This window comes from Mastomys coucha, unplaced genomic scaffold, assembly GCF_008632895.1.
Source record: "Mastomys coucha isolate ucsf_1 unplaced genomic scaffold, UCSF_Mcou_1 pScaffold14, whole genome shotgun sequence".
NCBI classification, from domain to species: Eukaryota; Metazoa; Chordata; class Mammalia; order Rodentia; family Muridae; genus Mastomys; species Mastomys coucha.
In genome coordinates, this window is record NW_022196896.1 from 134,121,846 (window position 1) to 134,137,792 (window position 15,947).

Below are 15,947 nucleotides of genomic sequence, written 5' to 3' on the forward strand. Positions count from 1 at the left end.
TCTTCATTCTTCAAGCCTGAAGAATGCTTTAATATTTTCTGCTTTAGCACAGCAAAGTCATTGCTTTCCTTCATTTCGTCGCCTCTCCTCCCTCACTTGTATTGTTCACTGCTGCTGTCTTTCCTCTTCCTGTGTGTTTTTACCTTAGTCTTCTTTTGTCTTTACAGACCAGAAAGGATGATTAGTCTTCTGTGGCTTCTTCATGTGGATTTTATATCTGTGTCTCAGTACAACATACTCATCCCTGTCTTAATTATGCCTTTCATCACCCAGTGTCTTTCCTGAGGGCTAACTCAACCATTTGAAGAAGCTTTTAGGAGAGAAAGAATTCATTTCCAGCATTTTACTTCTATAATCATTCAAAACTTATGTGCTTAGACATTTTGGAAAGAATCATGGCTTAATTCTTCATAATGAAAATGTCTCTCTTTAATCTACTTCAACAGTACCCAGGGGTGAAGAATTATTTTAAAGTCTACTTGGTTGAATAATGTATTTAAAATGAGTGTTGAGCAAAAAGGACCAGGGTCTGTGTGGAACCACATGTCTCACACGTAAGGGTCTTGAGTGTGCTCCGGACAGTGCTTGCAAAGTGTTCGATATTTCAACGCTCTAACACAGAGTAGAGGGAAGGAATGCTAAAGGAACGAAGGCTCAGGGAACCCCAAGAAGTACAGCGCTACATAGCCTGTAGTGGTTTCTGTTTCTGTCCCCCCAAGAACTCATTATTTAGCATTTGTTTACCACAAGAATTCTGCTTCCAACTTCATAATGTTTCCATATATTTTAAGCCCACATTTGTCCTAAATCCCCAGTGGTTTTTGGTAAGGCAATCATTTTCCACGTGTGCTTTCTAGGCTATCCAGAACCTTTGTGAACACCCCTGGAAGGGGGAATGCCCAGTTGGATAGGCTCAGTGCTGGACTAAGAAAGTTGAGCATCTACTATAGCTTGTTTACGGTCTTGCTTTTTATTGCTGTTTCCATTACTGAGCAGACATGAGTGCGGAAGTCAGGATGTAGCAGATGACAGCAATGGCCACCTCCCTGGTAGAAGGGCTGTCTTTACAGCTGTTTGAGCAGAGTGAGTTGTCATGCATGGAGTATTCAAAGAGAGACATAGGGAAACTACACCAAGAGCTAAAGCTTCAGTTGGGGTGAGTTTGGGTAAATGATCTGTCAAAGAATCCAGCTCATATTATGGCTAAATAAACGGAATGTTTATCTTTCTTTTAGGTATTCAGTTATTAAATCTAGCACTTATATTAAATATAAAGATATTAAAATTCAGAAGCTACATCATGATATTGAAATAAAACCAACAAAATAATTCTGGTCATGGTACAAATTTGAGATAATGCTGAGTGAAATATACAGCTGAAATCACTGAAAGAAACTAAGACATATCACCGAAGCGACTTGCATTTATATGGGATAATATTAATTGTCTTGACTAAAATATATACAGGAACTGGTACTACAGCTTGGTAGTCAATCCCCTGCCTATGTTGTGTAAGTTCCTGGAATGATCTTCAGTGTAAGTAAAACTTTGCACACACATACCCATTAGACTGAGAACATACTGTCATTTGGCTCTGTAGGAATGGCATTAGGAAGGGGGAGGGGCAATGTAGAGATGCTTTGAGAAAAGGACAGAGTCTATGACTCTTGTTCTGGAAAGGGGACTGAGAAATTCTAGTTTAGCATTGGTCTGTTGTTCTGTCTATTACCACTCCAGGATCACTAAAAAAACTAGAGGGCCCATCGGTCTATGTACAGATGTTTCTGTTATTTATTTTTACTTCTTCTACTACTTTGGCTACTTTCTAGTCTAGCATTATGCGGGACTTTGTCTCCATTTTTTTTTGCTTGTTTTTTTGTTTTTGTTTTTTTAAAACTTGAGAAGATAAGCGATGGGTTTGGGAGAAATGTATGTCCTTTTAAAAAATACTGATATGCCTGTAAGCTGGCTACTAAGGGATAGCACACTGCCTTACAGAGTGGACATCACCTGAAACTGGTTAGGAATGAAGACTCTCAGGCTCTGCTGTACCCTCCTGACTCACAGGCTACAGTTTAACCTGGTTCCCAGGACTTACACACACTTTAATATCTATGAAGCACTGATCTACTCATTTATTTGTTTCCCATAGGACGCAATGTTCTCCTAGGTTGTCAACGATTTCTGGAGTGAGTTTAATTGGGCCATGCTCCTTTCTCTCTCTACCTCCCTTCCTCCTCTTCCTTCTCCTCCTCCTCCCTCTCCTCTTCTTCGCACCCCCTGTCTGTCTGTCTCTCCCTGTCTCTCTGAGACAGGGTCTCACTGTATACCTCTGGCTGTCCTGGAACTCATTGTGTAGACCAGACTGGCTTCAAACTCTACCTACCAACCTCCGCCTACCTCTGCCTCCTGAGTGCTGGGGTTAAAGGCCCAAAGCACCTCACCAGGACCCCTTACTCTTTCTCAATTTACTGAGGTCCGTATTTCAGAGAGTCCTCACAGCAAACCCTGCAGATGACTTAGTTCTTCTAATATTGACAAGATGGGCCAAATAGGGTGACATATCCAAGGTTAAACAGTGAGTTAACGGTGAAGGTGCTGTACCTGAGTTTGGATTTGTTGCTCCTTAAGAATGTTCCCAGATGTTCTTAACACTATATTTTCCTCAAATTTAACTGTCAATATTTATTTAATGCATTAGGTGAGTAAAGGTCATTAACATATAAAGTTGTAAAAATTAAGGGTGGTGGAGGGGTGTTTAAAGCAGTCAGCCTGTCGTTCAAGCAAATCTCAAACAGTGCTTCATGTGTCCCATGGTACTGAAACAAGAGGGGCAAATATTTTTTGATCACAGGGGATTTTGCTGTCTCTTGGGGATATGAGAGGACTCCACCCTTTGTGCACAGTATTAATCCTGCCCATTGGCTGACTTGCATCTTCCTGAGGTAGGCTCCATCTGTTTCAGCCTGTATGACACCAGGTGCTAAGAGCAATTGTGATTGTGTTGTGATGAAGCTGCCCATATGCCTCCATGAAAACTGTAGTTCCAGAGCTGTGAAACTATTTACATTTCCAACCTATTATGGCTTTGAACAAACTCGGTGCCAGCCTGGCTATTTGAATGCTTATATTTGCCAAAACAGAGTAGAGCTTATGGCTTCTAATCAAACTGTTAATACTGTGTTTTCAGAACAGCTCTATTATTTCCAGGAAAAGGTGAAGAATGCCCAAAGAACTCTGATTGCCTTTGGTTTTGGACAACCCCATTCAACTACAGAGATGGAGGATAAAAGCCAAGGCAAGGGGATCCTTATGTGGTGTTGACTCTGTCACTGAAACCCACACGCACATGTTGCAAGCTGGTGGCCTAATGAGGGCTCCCCACAACGCACCAGCATTAATCAGAGAATAGATATCTTCCAGTGAGCTACGGGTTAGGAGCCTGCAGTAAGCATCCAGCAGGTCCTTGTATAGAGTAGAGCCAACTGTGAGGAAGGGGCGCAGATACCAACTGAGCCAGCTCTGGGCAAGCTCTTAAGTATGCAATCATTGTCAGAGATGTTTTGCCTCATCCTTGTAGAAGTTGGAGTTTGTCTGAGACCTGTCTCATCTGTACTTTCTTTTGCCTTGACTAACGCAGTTTCCTCTGAGGCTATGACCTTGAGAACCTGCAACTGTGGGAGTTGATCCAATGGTCACGGGGAACAGGACCCGTGAGCAGCGCCCTTGTCATGCATTCCAAGGTCATCCTGTTTTTCTCCTTCAGCTCTCTTGCTGACACTGAGAGACCTGGGACAGCCAGAGAAGTCGTGAACAGCAAAGATGGGTTAACTTGGAGGTTCCTCCCTCAGTTCAGAGCCAGCCACACTCCGAGAGAACTCAGCCTCTGGAGTAAAGTCTAGTGAGACGTGGGGAAAGGGACAAACTCATCTTAAATGTCAGCCTGGCATCCCTGGGGGTGAGTGACAGCAGGTAGTTAGAAGCAATTAGTTATGCGCCTGCCGGGAAACCGGGCAATTACCTTTCTGTCTGGCTTCCCCTTCCGTCCTTCCTGCTCGGGTGGAAGCGGTAGGAGCGCCCTGCTCCTTCGGCGGTGGATCGCCAAGCTGGCTCAGGGACCAAGGATGAACTGAGCCGGGTTGGCTCTCCTCCTCCCGCCGGCTCAGCGGTGCATTGTGGAAGCAGCGCGCGCCCAGCGCTGAACCGCTGCCCGGGACCGCGCGCGGGGAGCTGTCCGAGGTTCTGACCGTCCCGCCCGAGCCCCGAGCTCCTGCCTGCTCCCGGCCCTGTGATTCCCCGGTCCCCGGCCGACTCCCGCCCTCTGGCTGCCCAATTCTCTAAACCCAGGGGCGCAGCGGCTGAAGGAAGTCATGGTGTTCGCTCCAGGTACTCTTTTACCTTCTTTCCCAGCAGACGTCCAGGCGGGGAGCGGGGCGGGAGGCGAGCGCACCCGGAGGGAAGGCCTTTAAGACGACGGGGTCCCTATGCGCGCTTTGGAGTTGCGGTGGCCCAGAGGTGGAGACCGCCGGGTCTCCCGTCTCCTATACCCTCCTTATCTCCAACCCCCAACCTTTCCGTCTCACCGTCCCGCCTTAATCCCGGCACCGGGAGTGAGCACTGACACCTTGGCAAGTGGCCCAATTGCCAGCACCGGACCTGCGCGGGCGTGCGGGCGGGGAGTGGGGAGAAGGGTACACGGCTTGTGATTCTTTCGGTGGGAGTCTCTGTCGCCGCCTCTCCTCCCTATCCTTAGAAGTGACAAAGTGCTTTGCTTTCTCCGGGCCTCTGGAGGAGGTCGAAGGCAGGGGAGCGGGGCGAGGGGCAGACGAGAGCTAGCTCTATGGATTTGGATCTGAAACTCTGTCCGGACTGCAGCAGAAGGAGGCTACTGCGGCGCCGCGGGCGCTTGCAGCGTCTTCTGCGGGCAGGTAGCGAAGGACCTTGAACCTTTGGTAGCGGGTGGAGGCTACAAGTTGAACAAGAGTCAGATATATCAGAGGTTGGCGGGTTTATCAATCTCCCCTCCCCTCTCCCCTCCCCCCTCCTCTGTCTCTCTCTGTCTCTGTCTGTCTCTGTCTCTGTCTCTCTCTCTCTGTATCTCTCTGTCTCTCTGTCTCTCTGTCTCTCTGTCTCTCTGTCTCTCTGTCTCTCTGTCTCTCTCTCTCTCTCTCTCTCTCTCTCTCTCGTGTGTGTGTGTGTGTGTGTGTGTGTGTGTGTGTGTGTGTGTGTATGTTTGCATGCGCACGCGCGTTCGGGTGCTCCTGCTGGGGCCTGGACCTACGGTATGTGGGTGAGGTGGGCTGAATGAAGTGTGGATAATAAGTTCAGAGTTAACATTTCTATGCCCAAAGTTTGTCGTCTGTCTGTCTGTCTGTCTGTCTGTCTGTCTGATTTTTCTCTTTCGTCTTTCTAACCTCCTCTCTCAGTTTAACTGCCCCAACCACCTCTCGCCTCTCCCCTTCCTGTTTTTGTTTGTTTTGGCTATACTTTTGTTTAAGTGCAGTGTACAGCAGGCAGTAGGAAACACAAAGAGGGTAGCACTCTGTTAGCTTCGGGCATCTTTAATTTGAGAAACAGGTTTGAAAATGTCCTGGGCAGGGGAACAGACATTGGAGATGAAAAAGAAAGCATTTCTGAAAGGAAATAATTGGATCTGGATTTTAAAATTTTTCGCTGAAAAAGAAGAAGAAGAAGCTGTCCACCTGTCAGTGACCAGTGACTGACTGTCCCTGGTTCCTGAGAGGCTCGCTAAGGAGGCAGGATCCAGGTTCTGTCAGCTCAGTGGCTTTTAGAAGGAGTGTATATACACTCGCGTGTGCACGCACGCATGCACACGCGCCTTAGAGCAGTGGTCCTCAACCCGTGGGTTTCGACCCCTTGGCTCGAAGGACCCTCTCACAGGGATTGCATATCAGATATCCCGCATATCAGATGGTACTTACATTACTATTCACAACAGTAGTAAAATAAAGTTATAAAGTAGAAGTAAAAATAATTTTATGGTTGGGGGTCACCACGTAAGGAACGGTATCAACAATAGGGACGCTGGGAACCCCTGCCCTAGAGGAATGTCGCTCTCCTTCCAAAACCGATAACTCAAGGGCAGGGAACTGGAGGTCCAGCCTGTGTTGGACAGTCAGCGCAAGATCAGTGAGCTGGAAAGCAGCACGTCTCAGTCTCCAGAACAAGTAAACAGCTTTCTGGCTCTTGTCTCCTCTGACTCAGTCACCCTGTGGTGTGAGCTTCCTGGGAGGCGGAGCTGAGATTGTTTGGCCTTAGACTCTTTAAGTCCTCAGCTCTGAGGAGACACACCCCAGCTACAGAGGTGCGAGGTGGAGCTGTGTCTAGTGGGATGTTGTGGGATGTTGTTATCTATACAATTTCCCTACAAATGTAGGGGTAGAGTGCAATGTCATGAACTTAGACTACTTCTGGAGGGGCAGGCTGTCTGGGTTCAAGCAACTCGGAATTTCAACAGGAGTAGATGTTCACATCTAACTTTCAAGTTTGTGTAGTTCCTGTTTATCTCAGTGGAGGAAAATAGTGATGATTCATATCTTTAAAAAAAAAAATCTCGGAAATTGACCTGTATATAACAGGCACAGGAACCTGTGAAGTGAGTCACCCCACCCCCACTTTTGAGAGTTTCTTGAAAATCCTAAGCATTTGGGGGTTAAAGATATTGTCAGGGCATCATGGTGTCTACTCTTGTGTTTTCTAATCTCCATGGTTACATCATTTTGAAAGAAGACCAGAACAGTGATTTTTTTTTTAAAATCTCTGTTAGAATTTCATTATTGTGTTCTCATTTCTAGTCTATTGTTCTTCCAGATCACTCTAAACTGGGAATATTTTCCCATTGCATTCCTCCAAGCTAACCTAATACACAGGAGGGATACTCGTGGGCTAAGAGTACTCAAAAAAAAAAACCCAAAAAACCAAAAAACCAAAAAACCAAAAAAAAAAAAAAAAAACTAACAAAAACGCTGTTCATAGAACTGGGCCCATGTGTATTGTGTTCTTATTGGATTTTCACAGCAATAAATAGGGGCCACAGGTTTTAAGATCTGGCCTTGCTTTTGCAGGTTGTCCTGTGTTTAAACGGGTCTCTGCTTACTTCAAAGGCAAAGGTGAGAAGCAAAGCTACTCTCAGTCTAGAAATGCAATGGTACAGGGGTGGGGGGTATGTGTGTGGGAGGTGGGGAGCACCAGAATGAAGTTCTGTATAACCTTAGTTGGAAGCCACTCTTGCCATTTGCTATAGAACACATGCGTGCGCTGGGCGTGGTGGCATATGCCTTTAGTTCCAGCACTTGGGAGGCAGAGGCAGGTGGATTTCTGAGTTCAAGGCCAGCCTGGTCTACAAAGTGAGCTCCAGGACAGCTAGGGCTATACAGAGAAACCCTGTCTCGAAAAACCAAAAAAAAAAAAAAAAAAAGAACACATGCATATTCTTGTGTCTTGGTATCTATGCATTGTAAGAAAAAAGGCTTTGTGCATGGGCAAGAACCTTGAGTAGTCTTTCTTGGTTTGTCTAGAATAGAAATATAAACTCCACATCTTTCTTTTCTTTTACATAATTAATAGACATTGTGGCTTAAAAGAATTTTAATTTTGTGAAAAATTAATTTAAAAATTCTCCAAGGTAAGAGGCCATGACTACTAAGTTTTTAGAATAAATATTTGGATCTGAATTCAATTAGTCATTTCTTTACCGTCTGTGGCTGTTACACAGACAGTACGGTTGGTATGTGCAGTTGGATGTGCAGCAAGGTAGATCCATGTCTCAGCAATGACTGACTAGGTACCCTCAAACAAAGATTTAACCAAGGCCGGGCACATGGGTAAATTGAGGCTTTGTGATCCCTTCACCAAACCTCTCCCTTCTCCTGTTACTGCCTCCTCAAAGTGAAGGTCAAATGTTTCCAGAGCAACGTGAAAAACTTCACGAGTGTAAATGGCGGGCCCAAGGAAGAGGCTGATGAACCAGTATGGAGGAATCCTTTGCTGTCCATTTGTAATGTTAAACTGGCACACATTACTTATCTATGAGGAACATAGCAACAGTTACCACTTAGGAGTGGGGAGGCGGGGAGGGGGTCAGGGGAGGGGAGTACTGTAAGATCTCTGGACTTCCCCATGTGGTGATGTGGTGTTGCTAGTGTTCTGTGTGGGGGCTATCTGACAAAGCCAAAGAGGAAGAAGGGAGAGAGACCACTGGCCATTCATATGAAAGTTGGTAAAATGTAGCAGAGTGTACTTCTTGCCTGAATTCCAGCAGGGGGAAAAAGATAAACTGACAAATTTAAGTCTTTTCCCTGCCATTTTGTTCTGACTAAAGAATGTCCACATCAGTGAGGAATAAAAACGTAGCAGAGAAGTGGAAACAGGTTCCTGGTCCACCCTGCTTCTCCCCTCACCCCCAACCCCACCACCGGTGAGAACCATACATCTCAGGCATTAACTCACCTCTTCTGTGGATGTGGTTAACATATGCTTGACTCGGTTGGGTTTGCTTCAAGTCAGACCCTGTACCAACAAAAAGGTCCTTTCTCTTGCACATAAATCAGGTAAGGAATGATACTCAGGATTTCATAAAGACATAAAATGGTGTAATTGCAAGCAACTAGGTAGACAGACTCTGACATCTAAGCGTGGTTTGGAGAGCACTTAACACCAGTGTTTCCAAAGAAAGCGATCAAGTATATTTAAGAAAATATTTATTACAAGATAGCCTTTATACGTTTATATAAATCTATCAATTCCAAGAAAGTGATGAGTAAATTATATAGCAGACCATCTTTACTGTCAGTTGTATAATCTTCTAGCTTTACAATTTTTTCGATAAGTGTAGTCTTTTAAAAATGTATTCATTTCTTTAATTTTAAATACATTGCATTTAATTTTTGCATACAATTCAATGCATTTAAAAACATACATAGGCTCGTGTAGTCATCACAGAGCACCTTTAACACACTAAAGTTTTGTTCTTTTGTTATCCTTTTCTGTCAATGTCTTCTCTCCCCTTACCTGCGCTGATCACAGATCTGTTCTACACCCCTAACCACTTGCTCAGTTCAGAATGTCAAATTCCATAGAAATGGAAACACCTTGGGCTTTAGCCACTGACGGCACACTAACAAAATACCACAGACCAGGTGGCTTCTAAACAACAGAAATCATTTCCTTCAAAGCTAGAGGCTGGGTAGTCCAAGAGCAAAGTGTTGTAGCTTGGTACAGCAGGTGCCTTTAAGACAACCACCTTTTCCTCATGACTTCACATGACAAAGCATGAGAGTCTCCTCTATATCTTTCGTAACAGAGCTGATGTCAGTCATGAAGTCACACCTCCATGACCTGTTCACTTCTCGATACTTTCATTGTAGGGAATCAGGCTTTAGCAGATGAGTGTTGGGCCATGTATCAGTCAGGGGTCTCTAGAGTCACAGAACCTATGGAATGTCTGTCTGCATTAAGGGAATTTATTGCGATGGCTTACAGTCTGTAGTCCAACTCCCCAACAATGGTTAGCTGTGAGAGGAAAAGTCCAAGGATCTTGTAGTTGCTCAGTCCCATGGGGCTAGTTGTTTCAGCTGGCCTTCTGTGGAAGTAGATTCCAACAGATGTGCTGGCAAGTAAATGCAAGCAGTAATGAAGAGCAAAGCTTTTTTCTTCTACTGTCCTTATGTAAGTCTCCAGCAAAAGGTGTGTACCATCATGCCTGGATCTGGGACTTGTTTTGTTCCAGGTTGACTTTGAACTCAGAGAGCTCCTTGCCTTAGTCTCCTGGGATTAAAGGCCTATACTACCTTGCCTGGGCCTAAGCTTTTCGTGCCTAAGATCTCCATGCCAAGATCCAGGTCAGACACTTGTGTCTTCCAGCCTCAAGATCTGGATCACAGGTAAACCCTCCAATTCTGGATTGTAGTTCATTCCAGATGTAGTCAAGTTGACAAGCAGGAACAGTTGTTATAGGCCATAACAGTCAGATCACGATATGCTGCACATTGCTTTTGGAGACTGCCTCCTTCCCCTCAGTGTGATGGGTGTCACGTGTCAAGAACTCGCTGGTGTCTACTGTTGAGTAGTACCCCATTGTTTAGCCATATCTATGGAAGGCCTATGCTTTCCCCACTGACAGAAGCTTAGGTTACTTCCAGTTTGAGGAGATTATGTATAAGGTTATGCTAAATATTCACAGTTACATGTGTACTTTGTGGGACACACACCAGCCTTGATTGCTGGGGCTTATAGAAGATTAATCCTCAGTGGCTCTCTTAAAGCAAAACAGTTTTGTTTTCTAGGCCGCCTTCAATCTGTGAGGAGTCCTAATCTCCTCATCCTTGTCATTCTCATGGACAGGTAATGGTGTGCAGCATGGTTCAGTGTGCCTTTCCTTGAAGATCAATGGTTATGGCTCTCTAAAATGATTTGTTGCATTTATGTATTTTTTTTTTAGTGTGTGTAGGTATGTTTGTGTACACAGGTATGTGTCTGCATGTATGTATGTGCGCATATGCACACCATAGTATGCAGATTAAGATCAGAAGATCATTTGCAGGACTAAGTTTGGTTGGTTCTCTCCATTTACCACGTGGATCTAGGAGATTGATCTCAGTTGTAAGCACCCCTTTCTACCCAACCATTTGGTGCTCATCTGTGGATAAATTTTTAAGAGCTCATTTGCTAGGTGTCTATTTTCTTGATGTATCTGTTTAAGTATGTTGTCAATTTATTAGGAGAATGTTTGCTTTCTTGTTGTCAGGTATGGGGATTTCCTGATATAGTCTGGTCTCAGATACATGATATTTGCTGCTGATTTTTTTTATCCATTCAAGATCACTTTAAAGCGGAGTGCTTTTAATTTTAGTGGAGCTCATGCATTTTAATAGGTTATTTTTTTTAATGACATATCTAAGAATTTTTGCTTAACTCAAGATCTTCAAGACTCTTTTCCCCATGTTTCCTCCATGAGTTTTGTAATTTTATGTCTATAATCTATTCGAAGTTGTTTTTTAAAGTTACTCTCACTCACTCGTGGTAGGAAGCCTATGCTTTCGTACCCAGGAGGATAAGGCAGGAGTAGACCTTGTGACCAGGTCATAGAAAGTTCCAGGGCAGCCTGGGTTGCATTGGGAAAATCCTCTCTCATGTTTTGTTCTTTTTGGTTAACGTATAACAGCTGTGCATGTCTGGGAGGCTGCAGAATGTTAATTCTGCACATTCTATAGCACACTTGGATCACACCATGGAAGTCATCAATTTCCCCTCCCTCTGGCTTTCTTAGGTTTGGAGCCTAAGCTCATCTCTTCTTGATAAGGTGTACAACAAGCCCCCATGGCTAATTGCTAGCCCCACTGTGAGCTACAGCCAGCCTCACTGTGAGCTACAGCCAGTGCCATGGGGCTACGGAGCACAGGAAGCCATGCCATCTCTTCAGCTGTACTGTGGTTCTCATCATCCAGACTTCTACCCTTCACAGCCATAAGTCATCCCTAGCCTGTTCTCTGTTTAAACTGAGTCCTTAACCTTCTGCATTGGAGAGAGGATATATGCTACTTTCTTTCTATGTCTGTCACATTTTAATTAAAATTAATGTCTTCCAGTTTTATAAATTTTCTTGCAAATGACAGATATCATTCTTTTTTTGTTGGCAGAATAATATTCCCCCTCTCTCAATGCCCCCCCACCATTTTCTTTATTCACTCAACTGTTGATGGGCACTGATTCCTTATTTTGGTGTACATATATGTGAATAGTACATATATACACACACACACACACATACATGCACACACATGTATACACATATACATACACACATATATACACACACATATACACACATACACACATACACACACATACACATATACACATACACACATACACACACATATATACACACACATTCACACACATATACACACACCATACACATATACATACACACATATATATACACACACATAAAAACACACATATACACATACATACACACATACACACATATACACACACATATATACACATACATATACACATACATACACACATATACACACATGTACACACATACACACATATACACACACAAATATGCACACACATACACACATATATTCACATACACACACATACACATACACACACATACACATACCATACACACAAACACACACACATACACACATATGTACACATACATACACACAGATATACACACACATATATTCACACACATACACACACAAATATGCACACACACATACAGACACATACACACATACACACACATATACACGTACACACACATACACACATATACACACATACACACATACATACACATACACACACATACACACACACATATATACACATACACACACATACAGACACACACACATACAGACACATACACACACATACACATACACACACATACACACATATACACACACATATATTCACACACATACACACACATACACATACACACATATACACATATACACACACGTACACACACCCTACACACATACACAAACATACACACATATACACACATACACACATAGACACACACACACACACACACGAATCTGTTTGCTGTGCTGATTTCATTTTCTTTTTATTTGCACTCAGAAGTGAGGTCTGTATGGGACCTATGCTGGGTTTTTGAGGAACATCCCAAGTGCTTTCCACGGTGATGTGTTAATGTGTTTGCATTGTAAGGTAAGCACTTGTTCTGTACAGGATGCCTGTGCTTGCTACCTTGAGTCGTTTTGGTAACGGGGTGAGAGTGTGTCTTAGTCAAGGTTTCCATTCCTGCACAAACATCATGACCAAGAAGCAGATTGGGGAGGAAAGGGTTTATTCAGCTTATACTTACACATTGCTGTTGATCACCAGAGGAAGTCAGGACTGGAACTCAAGCAGGTCAGGAAGCAGGAGTGATACGGAAGCCATGGATGGATGCTTCTTACTGGCTTACTTCCCCTGGCTTGCTCAGCCTGCTCTCTTATAGAACCCAAGACCTCCAGCCCAGGGATGGCACCACCCACAAGGGGCCCTACCCCCTTGATCACTAATTGAGAAAATGCCTCACAACTGGACTTCATGGAGGCACTTCCCCAACTAAAGCTCCCTTCTTTGTGATAACTCCAGCCTGGGTCAAGGTGACACACAAAATCAGCCAGTACAGAGGGTGTGCTGCTTTGTTTTTGATTTCCATTCCCTAATGACTAACCACAACAAATATTGTTCATAGATTTACCAACCAATTTGCATTTCTTCTTTGCAAAAGGCACATTTATATCATAGGTCCACTTTTAAAAGCATTTTGTTTGTGTTGTTGAATTTTAAAAATTCCTGATTTATTCCGGACATTAGTTTTGATTTCATGAGTGATCCGCAGCTACCCTCTTCCCAACATCACTCTGCAGCCCCCATTGCTGGCTGCTTCCTCTGCTGCACCAGAAATTTTCTGGTTTTGCTTTTGTTGCTTTTGAATTTTGTGGGCCGCATTTGGGGACTATTTGCCTTAGCTTATGATCACACTCTTTTAATGATGATAGTTTTGTAACTTGTTTTAAAATTGGATAGTGCAATGCGTATCCTTTTGCTTAGACTTTCTTTGCTCCCCCCAGACCTTTATGGCCTAATATATTGTAGAAAATTTTTTTTTTCTAGCTAGGTAAAGATTGCCATTCTTTCGGAGGAAGCTCATAGACTGTTAATCATTTTAGGTCATATGGGGACAGTATTAATATTAATCTGTGAAAAGGAATGTCTGTTCATATCTTTCACCAGAAGATGCCCCACTATGCCACAGGGGTGTATTGCTCCACTATGTTCATAGCAGCATTATCTGTGATAGTCAGAAGCTGGAAACAACCCAGACGTCCCACAATGGAAGAATGGACAGAAATGTGGTTCATTTACACAATGGAATACTATCTAGCTATTAAAAATGAGGGTATCCTTGTATTATGTAGCTATTTTTACTAGAATTGCTTCCTCGATGTCTTTTCAGAATCTTGATTTAGGAATGTGTTGCCTAATTTCTTGCCATTAGAGGAGTCCCTAATTTCTTCTTGCTTTCTTTCTAGTTTAATTCTATTATAATACAACAAGAAGAAAATAAAAAACACAATGTGTTTTATCTCATAGAATATCTCACACACTCTGCTTTGCAAGAGACAGGAACAGGGATGGGAGCATTGTTGTACAGTTGTCATTGTTACACAGTGAATTTGTTTTGGTCCTAGCTGATACTCGGTCTATTGATTTATTGATTGCCAGGACAATAGTGCCTGTCATAAAAATTGAGGATTTTACACTATAAAATTACCTTTTCTCCTTTAAAAAAGATTTACTTTTCTTTATTTCATGTGTATGAATGTTTTTCCTGCTTGTATGTATGTGCACCACTTACATGCAGATCTATGGAGCTATGGAGAAAGTACTGGATTCCCTGGAACTGCAGCTATAGAGATAGAGTTAGCCACCATGTGGGGGTTGGCAAATCAAATTTCCTTTACTCTGTAAGAGCTGTAAATGCTGTCAACTGCTGAATCTCTTTGGCCAACTTCTTTCTCTTTTGAAAGTTGAATTTAAGTTTTTAGTATTTTAATTAATTCATTAATTATTATTAATTAATAATATTCATTAACCCCCCAACTCCTCCCAAGTCCACCACCCTTTTCATATCCACCTAATTTATGCCCTTAATATTCATATAAATTAAAAAAACCCATCAAATCCAATTTTTACTGCCTGTTTATTATATAGGTTTGTCCTAGAACAGATACCATGACCAAGGCAACTCTTATAAGGACAACATTTAACTGGGGCTGGCTTACAGGTTCAGAGGTTGAGTCCATTATCATCAAGGCAGGAACGTGGCAGCATCCAGGCGGGCATGGTGCAGGAGAAGGTGAGAGTTCTACATCTTCAATTGAAGGCTACTAGCAGAATACTGACTTCTAGGCACCTAGAACTGGTGTATTAAAGCCCACACTCACAGTGACACACCTCACAATGACACACCTCACACTGACACACAGTGATTCCAACAAGGTTACACCTACTAATAGTGTCACTCCCTGGGCCAAACATATACAAACCATTACAAAGTTTAAATAAAAAAAAAAAACTTCACCATATCCAATTTATATTGCTTGTATGCATATGTGCCTATGAGTGGCCACACCTCTGAAGTAAGCCAACTATCCTCTTGCTCTGAAGTCTGTTTTTGACAAATAACAAACCCACATTTCTTTGCTGTAGGGGTCCCACAAGGCCATGCACTTTCCTTATTTGTGGAGATTTGCCTACTTTCTAAACTGAATCTATAGCTACTAAAACAACGCCCAGGTATATGCAAGTGGTGAAGGAGTTGAGTCACCTGACAATCTATCCCCAGCCATGGTTGATATCCCTAGCTTTTCAGCTCTTATTCTGTACTAGGGAGTGGTTTCCACATTGCTGGAGTTTTTACTGGGAACCCAAGTGTTTAAATGGCTCCCAAACCTTGTGCTCAGGTTCATGTGGCATTCGTATACTTACAGAGATAAAATATGTCCTTCAGAAGCTTGGTTTCTGGTGGATGTTGCAGTGCTGTTGGGTGTGAGCTCAAAGTTAATGAGCAGATCATATATACGAAACACTGTGTTTTTGAGGGAAAACATAATCAAAGTTATGTGTTCATTCATTGACAAAAATGTGATAGTTAGAGGATGTAACTCTGTTTCTCTTTAGAGCTGTGGTCACATGATCACTAATTCACTGTCTGTGATTCTTTCTAAGGTTGGACTATGGTCAATAATGCAAATTAAGTGTAGTCTTTCTTTCTTCCTTCCTCTTTTTCTCTTTCTTTCTTCCTTCCTTTCTTTCTCTTTCTTTCTTTCTTTCTTTCTTTCTTTCTTTCTTTCTTTCTTTCT

At 43.0% G+C, this 15,947-nt stretch overlaps 1 protein-coding gene across 1 annotated transcript in view; it reads left to right on the forward strand.

The window, feature by feature from the left end:
* Positions 1-4,227: 4,227 nt before the first annotated feature.
* Positions 4,228-15,947, forward strand: part of Akain1 (A-kinase anchor inhibitor 1) — a 46,031-nt gene continuing 34,311 nt past the window's right edge. The window contains exon 1 of the mRNA XM_031368953.1: positions 4,228-4,386. Coding sequence (XP_031224813.1) covers positions 4,371-4,386 — 16 coding nt within the window. The 5' untranslated portion in view covers positions 4,228-4,370. The remainder of the gene's footprint in view (positions 4,387-15,947) is intronic.